General features: G+C 30.9%; 1 protein-coding gene across 1 annotated transcript; it reads left to right on the top strand.

Annotated features, from left to right (window-relative positions):
• Nucleotides 1-12115: 12115 nt before the first annotated feature.
• On the top strand, nt 12116-16475 carry LOC139483214 (protein HtrL-like). Its single transcript, XM_071267246.1, has 2 exons — nt 12116-12188; nt 14497-16475. Exons 1-2 carry the CDS (start codon nt 12116-12118, stop codon nt 15294-15296), a joined length of 873 nt encoding a protein of 290 aa, XP_071123347.1. The 3' UTR covers nt 15297-16475.
• The last annotated feature ends 315 nt before the right edge of the window (nt 16476-16790 follow it).

Below are 16790 nucleotides of genomic sequence, written 5' to 3'. Positions count from 1 at the left end.
GATGTCACACTAATCATATTTTCATTTTTTAAAGAAAAGAAGCTATTGAAAAAAAAAACAATGCAAAACACATTTTTCCCGTGTCTTTTAGACTTTCTTTATCTATTTTGTCATCGGATAGGAACACGACGACATTGAATTTCAACAATATGTTTTCCAAATAATGGAATTGTTTATTTGAAATTGATTTGTTTCACAAATTATTTCCAATTCTGAAGACAAAACGTTAACTTGCAGACATTTTCTCACAGCGTATAATCATAAGCAGTCATTTCCTGCATCAATTATGTACTTTGATCTTTGAGGCCTTTTGAAGAAAACAAAAAATATTATATTCCTTTTATTTAACAGGAGTAACGACAAACACGAAAAACAAATACAACAAAAGAACTTAATATTGACGAAGCATGCAGCATAGTTAAACGCATATTGTATTGTTTGCGTGTAAACATTGTCATTATAAAAGTCTATATTTACTTAAAGTATTAGTGTTATGTTATATTTGTCATTTAATTACACTGTATATTCCAATCCCCAAGAAAGATGTGTTGTCTAAAAAGAAATGAATTGTTGTGATAATGTTCCTATTAATATACTAAATAGTGAAGATCCATATGCATAAAAGTCTATTGATCATTAAACGTTGAAAATCCTATATCACGAAAACTAGTACTCAGTTTAAACTGCTATAACTATTGTACCTTTCATCACATGCAAATGAACGAAACACTATGTAGACAGTATATGAAGAGGTTACCAAAATCACCGATAGTAAGGTATTGCATATCGGCTAAAAAAATTAACAAAATCCCACTATTTACCAAGAAAACCCATTCTAACAACAATAAAGCACACGATGGTCCTGATAGCCTTTCTCAGTTAAGACACAAACTAGTCCGCCTTTCTAGACCTTAGTTCGTAAAAGTAAAACACATGATATAAGATACACAATGCAACAAGCATCATTATGACAACTACGTTGCAGTTGGAATGAAAGACGGTATATTATTTGGAAAGCATGGTCAATTGTATCCACCCTATACTAGAAAGTATTTACACCTGTTGGTTGCTGTAATGAGAAATACGAAATAACACCCCGACAAGATAATGAAATTTCGTAAATTTCTATTGCATCTGGGTAGGAAAACCCATTATTTGATATCATCCCCTTAACATACTCATACGTTTTGAGTTCGAACAGACATGTAGTCTGAATCGATCAAAAAAGTTTTAAACTATGTTAAGTTTTCAGTTAAAGTTAAGAATTTCTGTCATCGTTTTCATCGGGATTTATTTAGAAGAGGTATATTTTGTCTTTTAAAAATTAGCGAATATTAAATATTGAATCACATTAAAATTGACTTATATATGGAATGACACAAATCAAGTTCGCATTTTTTTTAACCTATGAAATTGAGAGTTATATAAAACGTTCTCATATTCTTATACTAAATAGGTATAAGACCGCAATTAATTGATAAATAGACGTATCTTATGCGTGAAAATATTTGCAGAGTTTGGTGAGGCGTTAGTTAATTGCATCTAAGGTGCATGTTATGGAATACCCAAGGGGCCTACATGTATACGTTTTTTTTTCTGTATTTGCCAAAAAGTCTTATTATTGTTATCATACTGACACTAATGCAGATTCTTATTTATCTGTATAACCGTAACCGTTTTTACGATCAACGAATTCTAATGATTAGATATATAACTTATATAATGTTCATAAAAAAGGCTGTTTTAGAACTGCATTTGTACACATGTGTATCCTTATATTACGTATTTTGTCATCCCATAATTGCTAACATGCAATTTGTCATTCTGTTTAAGTGCAGGTAAGGTTAGAAAGCATGCTAGTTATTCAAGCTATCAAAGAGAATGAAATGTAATATAATAAAAGATCCATAAATAGAAGACAATTATTACAGAGGAAAACCTGATTTAGTCTTTGAAAATATATCAAAGAACATAATCAAAAAAATATAGTTAATAAAGAAGAAAAGTCCTTTTTTATTTCATTAAAATATAAACGTGGATTCTTTGGCCATTTACTAGTTCGGTCGTTGCGCAACATCAATGCCTTTATAAAAAAAAGTCTACTATTATTTCAGAACTAAAATGTTGGTTAAATTCAAATATGTTTGACAATATGAGTATAATATATTATATTGTTATCTTTTAAAGACTATTTTCGGCCTGTTCCTGCCTTTTTTAGAAAATAAATATGTAAACTTTATACAATAAAGATTTTTTTTCAATACAGAATGACAAAACTACAAATATCTGTAAAATAATCGAATAAAAAGATCATTTGTGATTTTGAAAAGAGACAAAGGTCAGAATACTAAACAACATAATGATACATCGGAGAGAGATACAAACGCAACGAAAGTACCTACGTTGGTTGTCTTAAATGTGGTATTTGAATCATTTTTCAATAGGGCAAACATTTTATAATGTACATGTAAGATATTTTAAATTGTTGTTTCAAATTTAACGAAAAGATTAAAGCTGTATATTTTGCCGTTGAAAATTTAAACATAGATATAGGAAGATGTGGTATGAGTGCCAATGAGACAAATCTCCATCCAAATAACAATTTATAAAAGTAAACCATTATTATAGGTCAAGGTACGGCCTTCAACACGGAGCCTTGGCTCACACCGAACAACAAGTCCGTTTATATAAACATGTTTATTAATAGTAGATTGGGAAACAAGTTATTGCAATAAATGGATAAATAGACATATTTCATGCATAAAAATAATTGCAGAGTTTGGTGAGTCGTAAGCTATTTGCATCTAACGTGCATGTTATGGAATAAACAATGTGCTAATACGGCTTTTTCTGTACTTGACAAAAAGAAGTATTATTATCATCAGACTGACGCCATCAATACATGCAATAGTGCAGATGTTTATTTATCCGTATAACGTTTGTTTCGATCAACGTGTCTTATGATTAGATATACAGCTTATATAACGCTTATTAAAACAAAGAAAACCAACTAAGAAACACCTATTTTATTCGAACTGGAATATGTCTCTATCAACCATTTTTTCCTCAAATAACTTCTGTGTTTCTGTGTTTCTATTCGTCAGACCATAATTGATAACGTGCAGGTACTGTCAATTTTGTTTAAGTGCAGATAAGGTTTTAAAACATTCTTATTATTCAAGCTATCAAAGAGAATGAGATGTAATATAATAAAAGATCCATAAATAGAAGACAATTATAACAGAGGTTAACCTGTTTTTGTCTTTAAAAATATATTAAAGAAAAAAATCAGAAAAATATAATTGCTGAAAGAAGAAAAGACCTTTTCTTTTCATTAAAATATAAACGTGGATTCTTTGGCCATTAACTAATTCAGTTGTTGCGAAACATCAATTACTTTTACAACAAAGATGAAAGTTATATATTTTGCCGTTGAAAATTTATCTTTGTAGATATTTAAATAATTTTACTCTTTAGACAAACCGGTTGACAATGGTTCTTTATGTCTTACAGTAATCCATAATAAAGTGATAACTTTAAATGGTTAATTAAAAAAAATAAAGCAAGTATGGTAACTAACAAATGGTTCCGACATATGGTAGTCATAAAAGAAATTTTTACTAGTAAGATAATTATAAACAAGAAACCATCATTGTTCAAAACCAACATGAAGATCAAGGGACTGATAGTGATATTTTAAATTACTGTTTTAAAGTAAAGAGAATGAAATGCTCGGCATAAGAGTATGAAAAAATCAAATAATTTCAAATTTAAAGATAATATCTTATTAAAAAGTTTAACATCATATACAGGCTAGCTGTTAGATTTGATATTGCACTGACCTACTAAATACGAAATTATTTTGCCTGAAAGCTAAAAATATGCATTGGTTAAAACGTTTTTTAGAAATATTTCTCTCTTCAACTTGCTGTGTCACATTTTTGTTTGTAAACCCTTCAGAATAAAAAATGAAAATTGAAATGTGGAACGTATCAACAAAACAACACGACCAAAGATGAGAACATTATCCCAATGCCACCAATGGGTCCTCAACATTGCAATACCGTTCCGTACCAGGAGGCGGGATTCAGCTGACCCCTCAACAAACATGTGTATTATTTAATTGAAAATGGACGTCACACTTAATTCCAGTATATTTAAAATTAATTAACTGAATTTTAAAGAAATATTTTAACGAAGAGCAGAGCTTCTGACTTGGAACAGACGCAAAGTTTTTTGGGGGATTAAACATGTGTTATGTGAGCTTAACCCTTCCTTATACTATCAGCTAATTTAAAATAGAATAAACAAACACACGACAATACTTTAACTAAAACTTAGCTTAAAAGAAGTGCGAGTCCGATGTCAGAATATGAAATCTTTTTTTCCGGGAACCTCGAAGCTTTATCATAAAACATTGCAAAGTCTAATGCACTATTGAAAGTTCCTGCCCAAAGCAATGAATACTCTTCCAAAACTTTTTTTAATGGGAGTGAATGTTTTAGAAGACATTGAACTTGATCATACCAATTAAGGATCTTTTAAATGTTGTGCATGTGTGTTACTCATCAAAACTGTATGCTTGATTAAACCAACAAGTTCAATGTACAAAATTAATTTTCAAATTACATCTTTAATTTCCCAAGAGTATTACTTGTTTTTGTCAAATGATGTTAACTACTCTGTCAGATTGTATTGTTTCATACGTAAGATATGTCAATTACGTATCGTAATCGTAATACAATAAATTGACCATTATACTTAAAAAAAATGTATGATCTTATTATACAGTATACTCTGTCCTCTGATCTGTAATTTAACCGATTGTGTCATTTTTTCTTCAGAAAATGAATTGACATGGAGGAAGCAGCATGAACAACAGAAGATGCTCACCCTGTCGATGTCGGATTACAAATGTGTCGAGATATGTGATTGGATAACAACACAAAGATGTCAGTATATATTCAGGAAACTATTGGGGTATATATGACGTTTTTATCCCCAACTGAAATCTGAAAAAGGTCATCATAACACTGGTTACTAGGTGACGTAGTTAGTCAAACAGAACACTAAGGAATGTCAGAGGCTCACAGAGGGAAAGTAATGTCGTCCATCAGTTAATAATACATTGTTAATACCAAATCACGCAATTTACACTTAAAATACTTAAATTGAATGTTAAAAGTGTTATTATAAATTATAACATACACGATAAAATTATTTTAACAGCAAATTACAAATAGAGTTGTATGCCAAATATTTCAATATGCAAGTCTTCTTACCCAAATTCTTATAAAAGTTCGCTTTTTTTAAAATATAAACTACTTGAAGTTTACATTCTGATAAAACAAAAATTGGCATTCTGGAAAGACGAAATGTATTTTGGTTTTAATGCCTATATTTTTGTTAAAGTTGAAAGTACAGAACCACTAATTAAGGCCCGGTCGAAAGAAAATACAAGAAAGTAGTAAATATTTTAAACAAAATAGTTTTTATGCATAGCTCTATCTCTATCAAAAGAGGTAGTTCGGTATCAAATGAAAGCTTGAAGACTTATAATTCCTGTAAGACCCTTCTACAAAGTGTCTTTCGATAATACTGAAGCATTATTACACTTCCTGGAATCAGTAAAAGAGGGACGAAAGATACCATAGGGACAGTCAAACTCATAAATCTCTCATTAAGCTCTCGTATAGAATTAAAAGTATGTTGAATTTTTCAGCACAAGTCAGGAGAAGGTATAGTTTTGACATTAAATGCCTGTTATTTAAACTTAAGCATTAAAATTATGCAGGTATTACCATAGAAAGCAATAAAATTATGAATAATTAGTTGTATACCTTAAGTAAGGTACATGTAAAGCACACTTTATAAATGTAATCATACAAAGAGCTTTTCTCATTGATGTTTAATGGAACTAATAAACATAAACAGTTGAAGACAATAAATAAAAACGTCATATTTCATGTCCAAAAGGAGACAACACAAATTACTCATATTCATCGCATTTTTTCAACTTTTCTTGAAGGAGATTGAATCTCAGTTTCTTAAAATTTACGTACTTTTTTAGAAATATTAAAAATGCTATGTTGTAAATACTGATTACTGATGTACACTAGCTACTGTTCCCAGCCCCCCCCCCCCCCCCCCCCGTTATATACCTGTACAAACTGTGGAAAACAAGCACTTAGAAATGTTTTTGTTATATGCAACTCTGTTAATAATGGTAGACTTGAAAAATAACACGACTTATGTAGAAAACACCACGGGAATGCATTTTAAAAGGTCTTTGTCTTTATTGACAAAAGATATAATCAATTATTGGAGCGTATTTGAATATTTTTTAATAAACGAAACGCTCGTCTGACGTATATAATTATACGGCTATAATTTTAGATGATCATTTTTGTTGGCATGTAGGGACATAACAACATTTTTAAAAAAATATAGGTACATCATATCATCTTTCGCATGTATCATGTTTATACATGTATAAAACGGAACAACTGACCAATCAATACCAAAACCAAAATGAAAATCCAATGTATCATATATATCAGGATTAATTTTTGTATTTACGCCAGACGCGCGTTTCGTCTAAAAAACACTCATTTGTGACGCTCAAATCCAAGAAAGTTAAAAAGGCCAAATAAAGTACGAAGTTGAAGAGAATTGAGGACCAAAATTCCAAAAAGTTTTGCTAAATACAGCTAAGGTAATCTCTTCCTGAGGTGGAAAAGCTTTAGTATTTTAAAACAAATCAAAAAATGTATGTTTTCTACAATCGATCACATTTAAGAAACAAAATTGTCGTAATCAATAGGTATTTTTTAAATTCTATACAATCGTTGTAAACTACAATAAAAATTTCAAAGGTAATTTAGGAGCCTCCGTAGCCGAGTGGTCTATAGAATTCCAACTTTGATACTACAAGCCTTTCGAAAATTTGCAATGTTGGAATTCGCATGTGGTAGATGCGTACGATTTCAATCTTAATTGACATGAATAGATGTGTATTTGAAGTTAATATAAAAAAGCATTCATGTTTGTATCATCTTGGTATGATACGATATATTCTTATAAATATAAAAATGTACATGGAGAGAGATGCATGGTGAGATCTTTAAGTAATATTTGGTGCGCGTCGGTCGTTCGTATTGATAGTTTCTTAACATTTAATTTAAATTGATGATTTGCAGTTTCATTGCATTTAAAAGAAGTGGAACGTAGATGAAACAATGCGAAATATACATTAAAGTTTGTCTTGAAGGACTACAGTACTGTAAGTGTTACAGAAAATCCTCGATGCATTTTGTAATGAAGATTACTATTTTAAAAAGTTTTCCTGTTTCAATTATGATTAATTTATGTATCTAAGAAAGGCCATTGACGTTGCAAAATTCTAGATCAATAAAAAATTGTTTGAAATGTTGAAAATTTGAAATGCAATATTTTAATTCGGTTTTCAAATTGAATTATCAAAAAGCAAATACAATTTAAAAAAAAGGAAAGTTAAGAAAATAAAGGCCGATGAACGAGGATATATTCCTTCACAAATTAAGACTCCAAATCTAATAATCTAATAAATACTGTATCAAGGTTATGTTAGCGCTTCGTATATTCACACTTTCTATTTCAGTTTTGTAACGGCAATATTTAAATTTGCTGCTTAACAAAAACAGTGACTGTTGCAAATTGTTAGCAAAATCTTGTAAGGGAACAACAATTTAATTTTCAGAAAAAAAACATACCCCTCTAAAAAGTTAAAACATCGTTGCCTTAAAGTCGTTGAAGCTTTCTACTTCTATGCTGATTGAAATCAATTTTTGAGAAAAGATTACTTCGCATGGCTTCTTGAATGAAAATAAATTAACCCACGAAACAGTACTCCTGGGAAATTAACAAAATGCTTTTTTTCAAAACGACTGCGTAGCTAAAACTTGAAATTGATTTACATCTTCACTTAAATGCATTCGTATTTCTATTGAATTTATTTGAAATTTTAACTCAAATATAAATAAACAATTAACTTTAATAAAATGCTACTGAAAGACGCCTTAAAAAAACCTCATATGCACATCAATATAAAACACATTTCAAAGGTTTGATTTGATATTCAAACATATAATCAAATTTTCAAAGATAATTACAGATTGAAGTAGAGATTCACAATAACTTGTTTGAAGGTTGAAAAGGGTGAAAAGAATTGATATTTAAATTTTCAACATTTTAAATCAAAATTCGATTAAAGACATACTGTATTCAAAGGATCCAATGAAAAGATAAAACCATTTCTTTGTTTAACTAATAAAACAAAAATGACAAAATTGTCAGATTTGTGTCTGCTGTATGCATGTATCACACGCCATGCAAAATCATGATCACATCAAATCAAAAGGTTACAATCAGGAATAAAAACAATCATAAGATTTAGACCAGACAATTCAGGTAAAAATGTAAGACTGCAGACATTAGTCAAATTCAGTTTCTTCTAATCTGAGCAACAGTTAAAAAGATCTTATATTATTTTATATATTTGTATATTATTTATTAGACACATAGAACCTCAAAATATACATAAAAATAAAAATGTAAAGGGTTCTACATTTATATAAATACCTGTTTTAACTGAACGTCAATTTGGATTATAAAAAGTAAAATAATAATAAATATAAATCAATTGCTTTAAAAAAGCAATTGTAGGGGGTCTTTCCCCCTGTAAAATTAATTGAATTGGGGGGTGTTTGTTTGTTTGTTTGTTTGTTTGTTTCTGTATGGGGTCTATATTATTGTTACCGGAGAAGTTTCATGTTTAGTTTGGAAAGTTGTTCTTTTATTTTAGGTACAGCGCGCGCGCCACATCACGTGACACGGGTTTATAATAACGAAAAGATAGTCTTTTTATTTCTTTTTAGGTGGGGACGTTAAACAGACAACATCTATAGAGATGGAATGTACACAATGTAATTTCTTTTGTCATTTTAGGAAATTGACATTTTGATGACAGTTCACAAGTAGTGCATGTTTTGGATTTAATTGATCCGGTGTAACTTTAAAACACATTTATTGATTATTTTCTGATAATGTACATTTTTCAGCACCTGTTTGTAACACAGATTAGTATTTCAAACTCGGAGCGGACATTTTATTGTAGGTTTTTACTGAGATTTACGGACCTAGCAAGCTATTTTTACGGCATTGCCATTTCTTTTCTCTAGGAAAAGCTTTGAGAGATATCTGCACCAAGTTTTTTTATAAACGTTTAGTACATGTATGCCCTGCTGACTGCAAATTTTGAGGTCGATTGTACTTGTAGTTTCAGAGAACATGTGGATTTTTTTTTCAGAAGTGACGTAAGAACAATATTAAATTTCAATTTTTCTTGAATAATTGAGAGTTTGTTCCTTCAATAAACTGTCATGATTAAACAGTCATACAGATTGATTGATTGATTGATTGGTTGGTTAGTTGGTTGGTTGGTTGGTTGATTGGTTGGTTGGTTAAACACGTTGGATAGGGTCAATTGAAACACGGAAAAAGAAACAAAGAAGATCTTGGACCCTATATTAAACACATGAGACGGAAACATGATTGATTGATCATGATCATGGTTGATTGATTAGTTGATTGATTGATTAATTGATTAGTTGGTTGGTTGGTTGGTTAAACACGTTGGATAGGGTCAATTGAAACACGGAAAAAGAAACAAAGAAGATCTTGGACCCTATATTAAACACATGAGACGGAAACATGATTGATTGATCATGATCATGATTGATTGATTGGTTGATTGATTGATTGATTGATTAATTGATTAGTTGGTTGGTTGGTTGGTTGGTTGGTTAAACACGTTGGATAGGGTCAATTGAAACACGGAAAAAGAAACAAAGAAGATCTTGGACCCTATATTAAACACATGAGACGGAAACATGATTGATTGATCATGATCATGATTGATTGATTGATTGATTGATTGATTGATTGATTGATTGATTAGTTGGTTGGTTGGTTGGTTGGTTGGTTAAACACATTGGATAGGGTCAATTGAAACACGGAAAAAGACACAAAGAAGATCTTGGACCCTATATTAAACACATGAGACGGAAACATGATTGGTTGATCATGATCATGATTGATTGATTGATTGATTGATTGGTTGATTGGTTGGTTGGTTGGTTGGTTGGTTGAACCCTATAAGAAACACATGAGACGGAAACATGATTGATTGATTGATCATGATCATTATTGGTTGATTGATCATGATCATGATTGATTGATTGATTGATTGATTGATTGATTGGTTTGTTGGTTGGTTGGTTGGTTGAAATTCAAACACACATAAAACTGTTTAAATAGTGCCAAAACCACATAATTTGATGACCTTGACCTTTGACCTTGTAACCTTCGTCAAGGTCATTGCTTCACAAGGTCATTGCAAAAGACCCTATGGGTCAAGGACCTTTTGTTTAAGAGTTTTGCCTAAAAATGGCCTTTTAAAAACCATCGATGGGAGTTATGTCCCTTACATGATGGTAAAACCAATATAGTCATTGTAAAAAAAGTTGCCCCTTGAAGTACCAAGCATTTTTCACTGCTTAATTTTTTTGTATCTATAACCGTTCAAGAGTTATAGGGAAATCAAAGACATATGAAAATCTAAAATATGACCTTGACCTTTGACCTTGACCTAATTTTCTAAGTTAGGAATCAGGGGACTCAAATAAAAACATTCCAGGGTTATACGGTTAACGGTTTATGAGTTAAAAAAACATACCGACAAATTTATTCCGAAAAGATAGATAACTCCTATAAAATTTCTTCGAATCGCTTCGATCCAAATACGCCAAAAATTACTGAGGATGTAACGAACAATTTTGTAAAATAAATTTGTCATAATCTTTAACGGTTGCGAAGGAGATGCCATAACAAGGAAAACAGTGTTTGGGGAGATAACTCCTACAAAGAAAAGTATTCGTTTACGCAGGGTAAATTTCAAAAGCGCATAAACTGTTCGATATCATATACAAAATATCTAAGCGACATATTGCGAAACAAATGTTTATCGCAAGAACAAAATTAGGCGGAAGAAAAAAAAAAATAATCAGAAGAAAAACAATAGGTCTTTCCACAGAAAAGTGGAAAGACCTAATAAAAAAAAAAAACACTCCTAACATTGCCTAAGGAAATTCAAAACGGAAAGTTTTTTTTATAAAATTTCAAATTCAAAATCTCAAACACTTATAGCAAAAGGAAAACAACTGTCATATTTTTTACTTTATATAGGCATTTCTTTATGTAGAAAAAGGTGTATTTATTCTGGTTTTAAAGCTAAACAAAGTTATCACTTGTATAACAGGGGCTTAAAATTCCAATAGATTGCAAAAATGTGTGAGAAAAACAAATAAAGTATAAACAGGAATGATGTGTTCCTAAATGTGGATTCCTACGTTTATTTATAAAAATATAATGTTCACTTATAAATGAGTTACGTGTAGTATGTCAATATTTTTTAATGGAAGAGATGTTTGAAAGTAAGCAGAATAAATAGTCTTTTTATGCCTCGGATGTACCCGATAAATGGCCAAAGTAAATAATAAATGATTACGTTATTTAGAAAAAAGAGAACAGGGAGATAATAACAAATGTCATCTTACAAACAATAGAAACGAAACCAAATAAAAAATGAAATTACAAGCCGTATATATCATAAACAGAAACAATGCATAACTTTCTACAGAATTAAACTCTATGATAGAACTGGTGTCATCAGTTGTTAAGTCTTTAAGTACGTTGTGTTTTGTAATATATAGTTTACTGCGTGCAAACGATTTTTACTTCTAAAACTCAGTGGATGCCATATACAACGGATTTAAACACAATTGTTTGAACTCTACATAGTGTATATCTGCTATTACCAGATGTCTGCGTTGATAAGAATCATGTCTGTGTATGGTTGTTCCTGATATTGTATGCTATAGTGAGGTCAGTACGGTCGCTTTGGTCACATCTACTTGTATTATTACTAGATAAGGCAGTACAATTGTATGAAAACATCTGTTATCTTCTTATCTGTAGTCAAGTAAGATTAATGGTCAAACGACTGTTCAAATAAAGCATGGGTCTAGTGATATATGTTATCTTCCTTTATTTGTGTAGAGAAGCAGCTTCTGGAGATGTTTCTATGAAAGGCAAGTTAAAAAAAACTTTCATATAAAGTGCGAATGGTGTGGGTAATTTATCAACATAATGTATGAACATTTGAAAAGTCCTCAACGACCAATTATTCACCTTTGGTGTAATAATATTAAACTGTTACACTTTTTGATTCTCTAGGGGTCAATTTCAATAATGGTATTGGTATGGTTAGACTTTGCCTTTGGACACTCATTATTTCAGAATCAAACAGATTAAGTAAATGTTGATGAGCTGAACAAGCTTAAATGGGAATATGAATAGTTGCAAATGAATATATTGATTCATAGTTCAATAAAAAGTGTTGTGCGTTTACTGTGAATGTAATTTGGCTTTTTGTAGCTTAAGAATTTTCCTATAATGTGTTTCGATAATAGTCTGCAATAACTTGTAGACATACAGTGCTCCAAAAAAGACATTGACCTAATACTAAAGATAAAAACAATAGTTTGATGGCAGAATTATTAAATTACTAAAGAGCTTTCACGGAATCATTATAAGAAAAACTCAAAATACTTTTCTCAACATATCAGGGAATCATTTACTCAAACGTTTGCTTAAAATGTATAAAAACACAGCCAAAAATACAGTCTAGATTTGGACAAGGAAATATACAATACCATCACATATTTGCAAGACTTTACTTGAAATATTAGCCATATTTATCATACATCTATCTTTTGAAACCGATGGTGTTCGTGTCTGTTTCACAGATTTGATTAAACAAGTTATTTCCAACAGATTTAAATTATGTTCTAGTGTGATGCTGTCATACCACTGTCTCATAAATGATGGTAGGGTTTAGCTATTTATACACATGTTAAACGTAGCTACATTGTTTTGACCATTCAAGGCATACTGGCTGTAAATTAATAAAAGCCGTTGGTTATCTTCTTCCAAGCTTGTTTATCCTTCAGTGTTTTGCTTTAGGTTAGCTGTGTTTTTTTAGTATTATAAAGTATGGTATCAACATACGAACTGCACCCTGATATTTTAAGTCCTTCAAAGATATGAAAACTCATATCGTAAATTGCACTATAAATAGCATAGGAATTATTAAAGGACGAGCAGCGTCCCCTAGTTTATCATTTCCTTACCCTTGGTCTTTTAAGAATAGTTGACCCATTGGAAATCCTCGCACTTGTTCTTATTAATATGACGTATTTGCTACAATGCATATTGGTAGAACATTTTTATTTGCATGTGCTGTATCACAGACTCTGTGTTGCATATCCGGAGTCGTTTGGTTCGTTCTGTTAGTTGACCTATTCAATTCAACTATCTATAAAATAAACATTAATTTGGAAGTCTAAAACATTTGTAATTTCGGAGTTATAATAATTATATATTATCGTTGTTCATCTCAACGAGATTGCTTTTTTCGCTTGAGCCGGGACGGCGAAAGCGAGAAACGCAATCGAGTTGAGTTGACCAATGATAATCTGTTTACCGCTATTTTACCTATGACGACGTTGTCAATTTCATGTTAATTTCATTAGCAACGCCACGTGCCTCCTTAGTTTTTAGCGATAATTTTCCATCTCAAGCCAGTAGCTTGATATGAAAAATTATCACAAAAAAAGATCAAAGGAAAAATGCACAAAATAGCGATAAAGGCTCTTATTGTACTTCCTGCTTTGTATCGCAAGCTGTTCACGCCATCTATTAATGTTTAGACTGCAAACTTTGTCATTCGTTTGATAGTGATAAATTGAATATGTGCATGATGTGATTCCTTATCTGTTATCCTTTGTTCTATATATTTTTAAATATCTTTAATGAACATTGATGAAGGGTATGTTACACTTAAAATATTGATACCATTCTCTCTTTTATTGTTATTGTTCTAAATAAAAATGTATTTAAAAGATAGGTAAAGATACGAAAGGGACATGCACAGTCATTATCTGGAAATAAAATGACAATGCAATTTGAAAAACAAAAAGCGATCAAAAGACAAACAACTTCATTAAATTTAATCTACATATACAGTCCTATCATTTTAAATTTCTTTTTAGAATATCGTTTTTTGATTATCTCATTTTCCGCGAGTTTGTTGCGAACATAATGGCAAAACTAGCAAATTCATATAGTTTTTCAACAGTAAAAAAATCATTATTACATTCACAACGATAAGATGAAACTCATAAATTTAAGATAATTACAAAATTCATATATCTGAAAAGACAAAATATACGTAAATGTAGTAAACAAAAAATTCATCACATCAAATAGTAAACTACATCAAACATGTTGATTTATTATTAAGGTCTTTAACTTTTTAGATTTTCCTTATGATTTTAGATACAAGATATAATGACAATTCTGCCACACTGGTAACAGCTATTTATGACATTGGCAGAGGCAACTGGAACAATTGGAAAAGATCATTTCTGACATATATCCAGTACTTTTTGCATATCTTGAAACTGAATGCAAAACTTGTTGTCTTTTGTGAAAAATCTACAGAAAAATTTATAAGAAAAGAATATGGACATCTGTTGCATTCAAATGTTGTGTTTATTGTGAAACGATTTTCTAAAATTGAGTTCGAAAGATACAGACACATCATATACAACATAATGGAAACAGATGAGTTTAAAGAAAATAATACCATGCTACAAAACCCAGAAGGGTTTTCGGTAGACTATATCATTCTCATGAATAATAAGCTGTCCTTCTTAAAGGAGGCAATGGAGGTTAACATATTCAACTCCTCCCATTTCTTTTGGATAGATGGCGGTTATGGTCATGGCGATGCAAACATATTTCGTAATGTTCAAGGATTGACACCATTAAGACTTCTTGCCTTGAACAAAACAGTAACGTTCATTCAACTACACGACACGGAAATTTATAAAAAGTATGGGATTAGAATACATAAAGAAAGTATTGACCCAGCTTTTCCTGGAGGGTTCTTTGGTGGATATAAATCAGCTGTATTAGAATTGTACCATCTTTACAACAAAATGTTCCGATCACTATTAATTGAAAATGTTGTAGATGATGATCAAAATGCCTTTTTATTTTGTTATTTTGAAACACCACGTCTATTCAATTTGGTGAAAGGTGGATGGTTTGACGCATTCAAAATGTTTGGATAAATGAAATTAACACTTAATTAATTTTTGTGCTTTAGAAGCGATTTATTGGATTAACATTCACCTGTAAAGCTTAAACTCAAACATTTGATAAGCAAAGGATACAGAAATACATGCATTTTATTTTAGGAGCTATATGACCAACTAGCAGCTACAATTAAGAAGACATATGATTTATAACAAAAACTTTTCTGAAATTGTCCGTTTATACATTTTAAAATCATAAAGAAACTACGGATTCAACTCCTCGGGCAAAATTGACCTTAGATGAATTTGGCTATTTTTTTCAGGTATTTTGATCAAATAGCTCTTCAACTGTTTCGGTACTTATACATCCTTCGGATTTCAAATGTTTGGCATTGAGCGTTGAAGGTAAATCCAGAAAAGCTCTTCGGGCGCATGAAATTATTATACGTGTTGTTTTAAATTTTTTGACAATATCTATCATAAATTTGTTGTACTTAATTTAAACTACAAGTTATGATTTCTTGATATCTAGCACCATGCATTATCTTGTTTTACATCTTTTCCTATAATCTGTGTTCATATGTTTTTGTTATTCTAAGAATCCAGTCCATTTTAACGCAGTTAAGTTTTAAATTCGATGAGTGTAAATGCCCGAGTTAGTATTCACTCCAAACCTCAAATTGATGGGAGAGTAATGTTATGCCGACTGACATCCGTAAACCTGTATTCGTAGTGTTGGATAATGAGCCCCCATTTCACAGTCTCATGAATTTGGTCCTGATAATGCTTCCTGACATCGACTCATCGACCAGTACTTCATCATAGTGTTCAGCAGGTCGAGCAACTGACCTACATGACCACGATAACAGCTGTTTGGAAGAAGAACTTAAACTATTCAACATACCAAATTATTCAAGAAGATGCGGGCAAAATCACCATGAAATAGCATCCGATAAAAACCTCAAAATGACAGACTATACAGTGTATTTAAGTCGTTCCGACTGTAAAATTAAGTTTTCAAAACAATAATCTGGTTTTTGTCTTCAAAAGTAGTAGGCCAGTAGGCCATCTATCAGTAGACCAGGCGTTGAAGTCATAAAACTTTGCTCAGTGCTTGGAGCACAAAAATCATGCTCGAAACATGAAATCCAGCATTTTGATTGGTTGATTTTCGAATACGAGTACGGAAAACTGACTCGAAAGTTTTATGACCGCAAGGCCAGTATCGTAGATTAGAGGTAATTTTTTTCTCATTTTCCTGATATCTAAATTCCAATATGTGAAATTTTAATATATAATGTACATTTGAATATAAACCTGAATAGTAAACAAAATAAAATTGAAGAAAAGTAAATTGAAATTTATTACAGCCTTGCTTAGTTAGCTTATGAAATTCAAAATTAAACCATAAAATTTGAATTTTAAAAACTCATCAAAGATGCAAGATTTATAACTATGTACGCCAAATGCACGTTTCATCTACATTAAACTCATATGTGGTGCTTTAATAAAACAATTGCAAGGCCAACT

The sequence above is a fragment of the Mytilus edulis genome, chromosome 7, assembly GCF_963676685.1.
Source record: "Mytilus edulis chromosome 7, xbMytEdul2.2, whole genome shotgun sequence".
NCBI classification, from domain to species: domain Eukaryota; kingdom Metazoa; phylum Mollusca; class Bivalvia; order Mytilida; family Mytilidae; genus Mytilus; species Mytilus edulis.
This window is presented reverse-complemented; position numbering and strand designations above follow the sequence as displayed.

Coding starts and splice junctions, on each gene's coding strand:
- LOC139483214 (XM_071267246.1), top strand. CDS start 12,116: ATGGGTCTAGTGATATATGTTATCTTCCTTTATTTGTGTAGAGAAGCA. Junction 12,189..14,496: donor TGGAGATGTTTCTATGAAAG/GCAAGTTAAAAA, acceptor TTATGATTTTAG/ATACAAGATATAATGACAAT.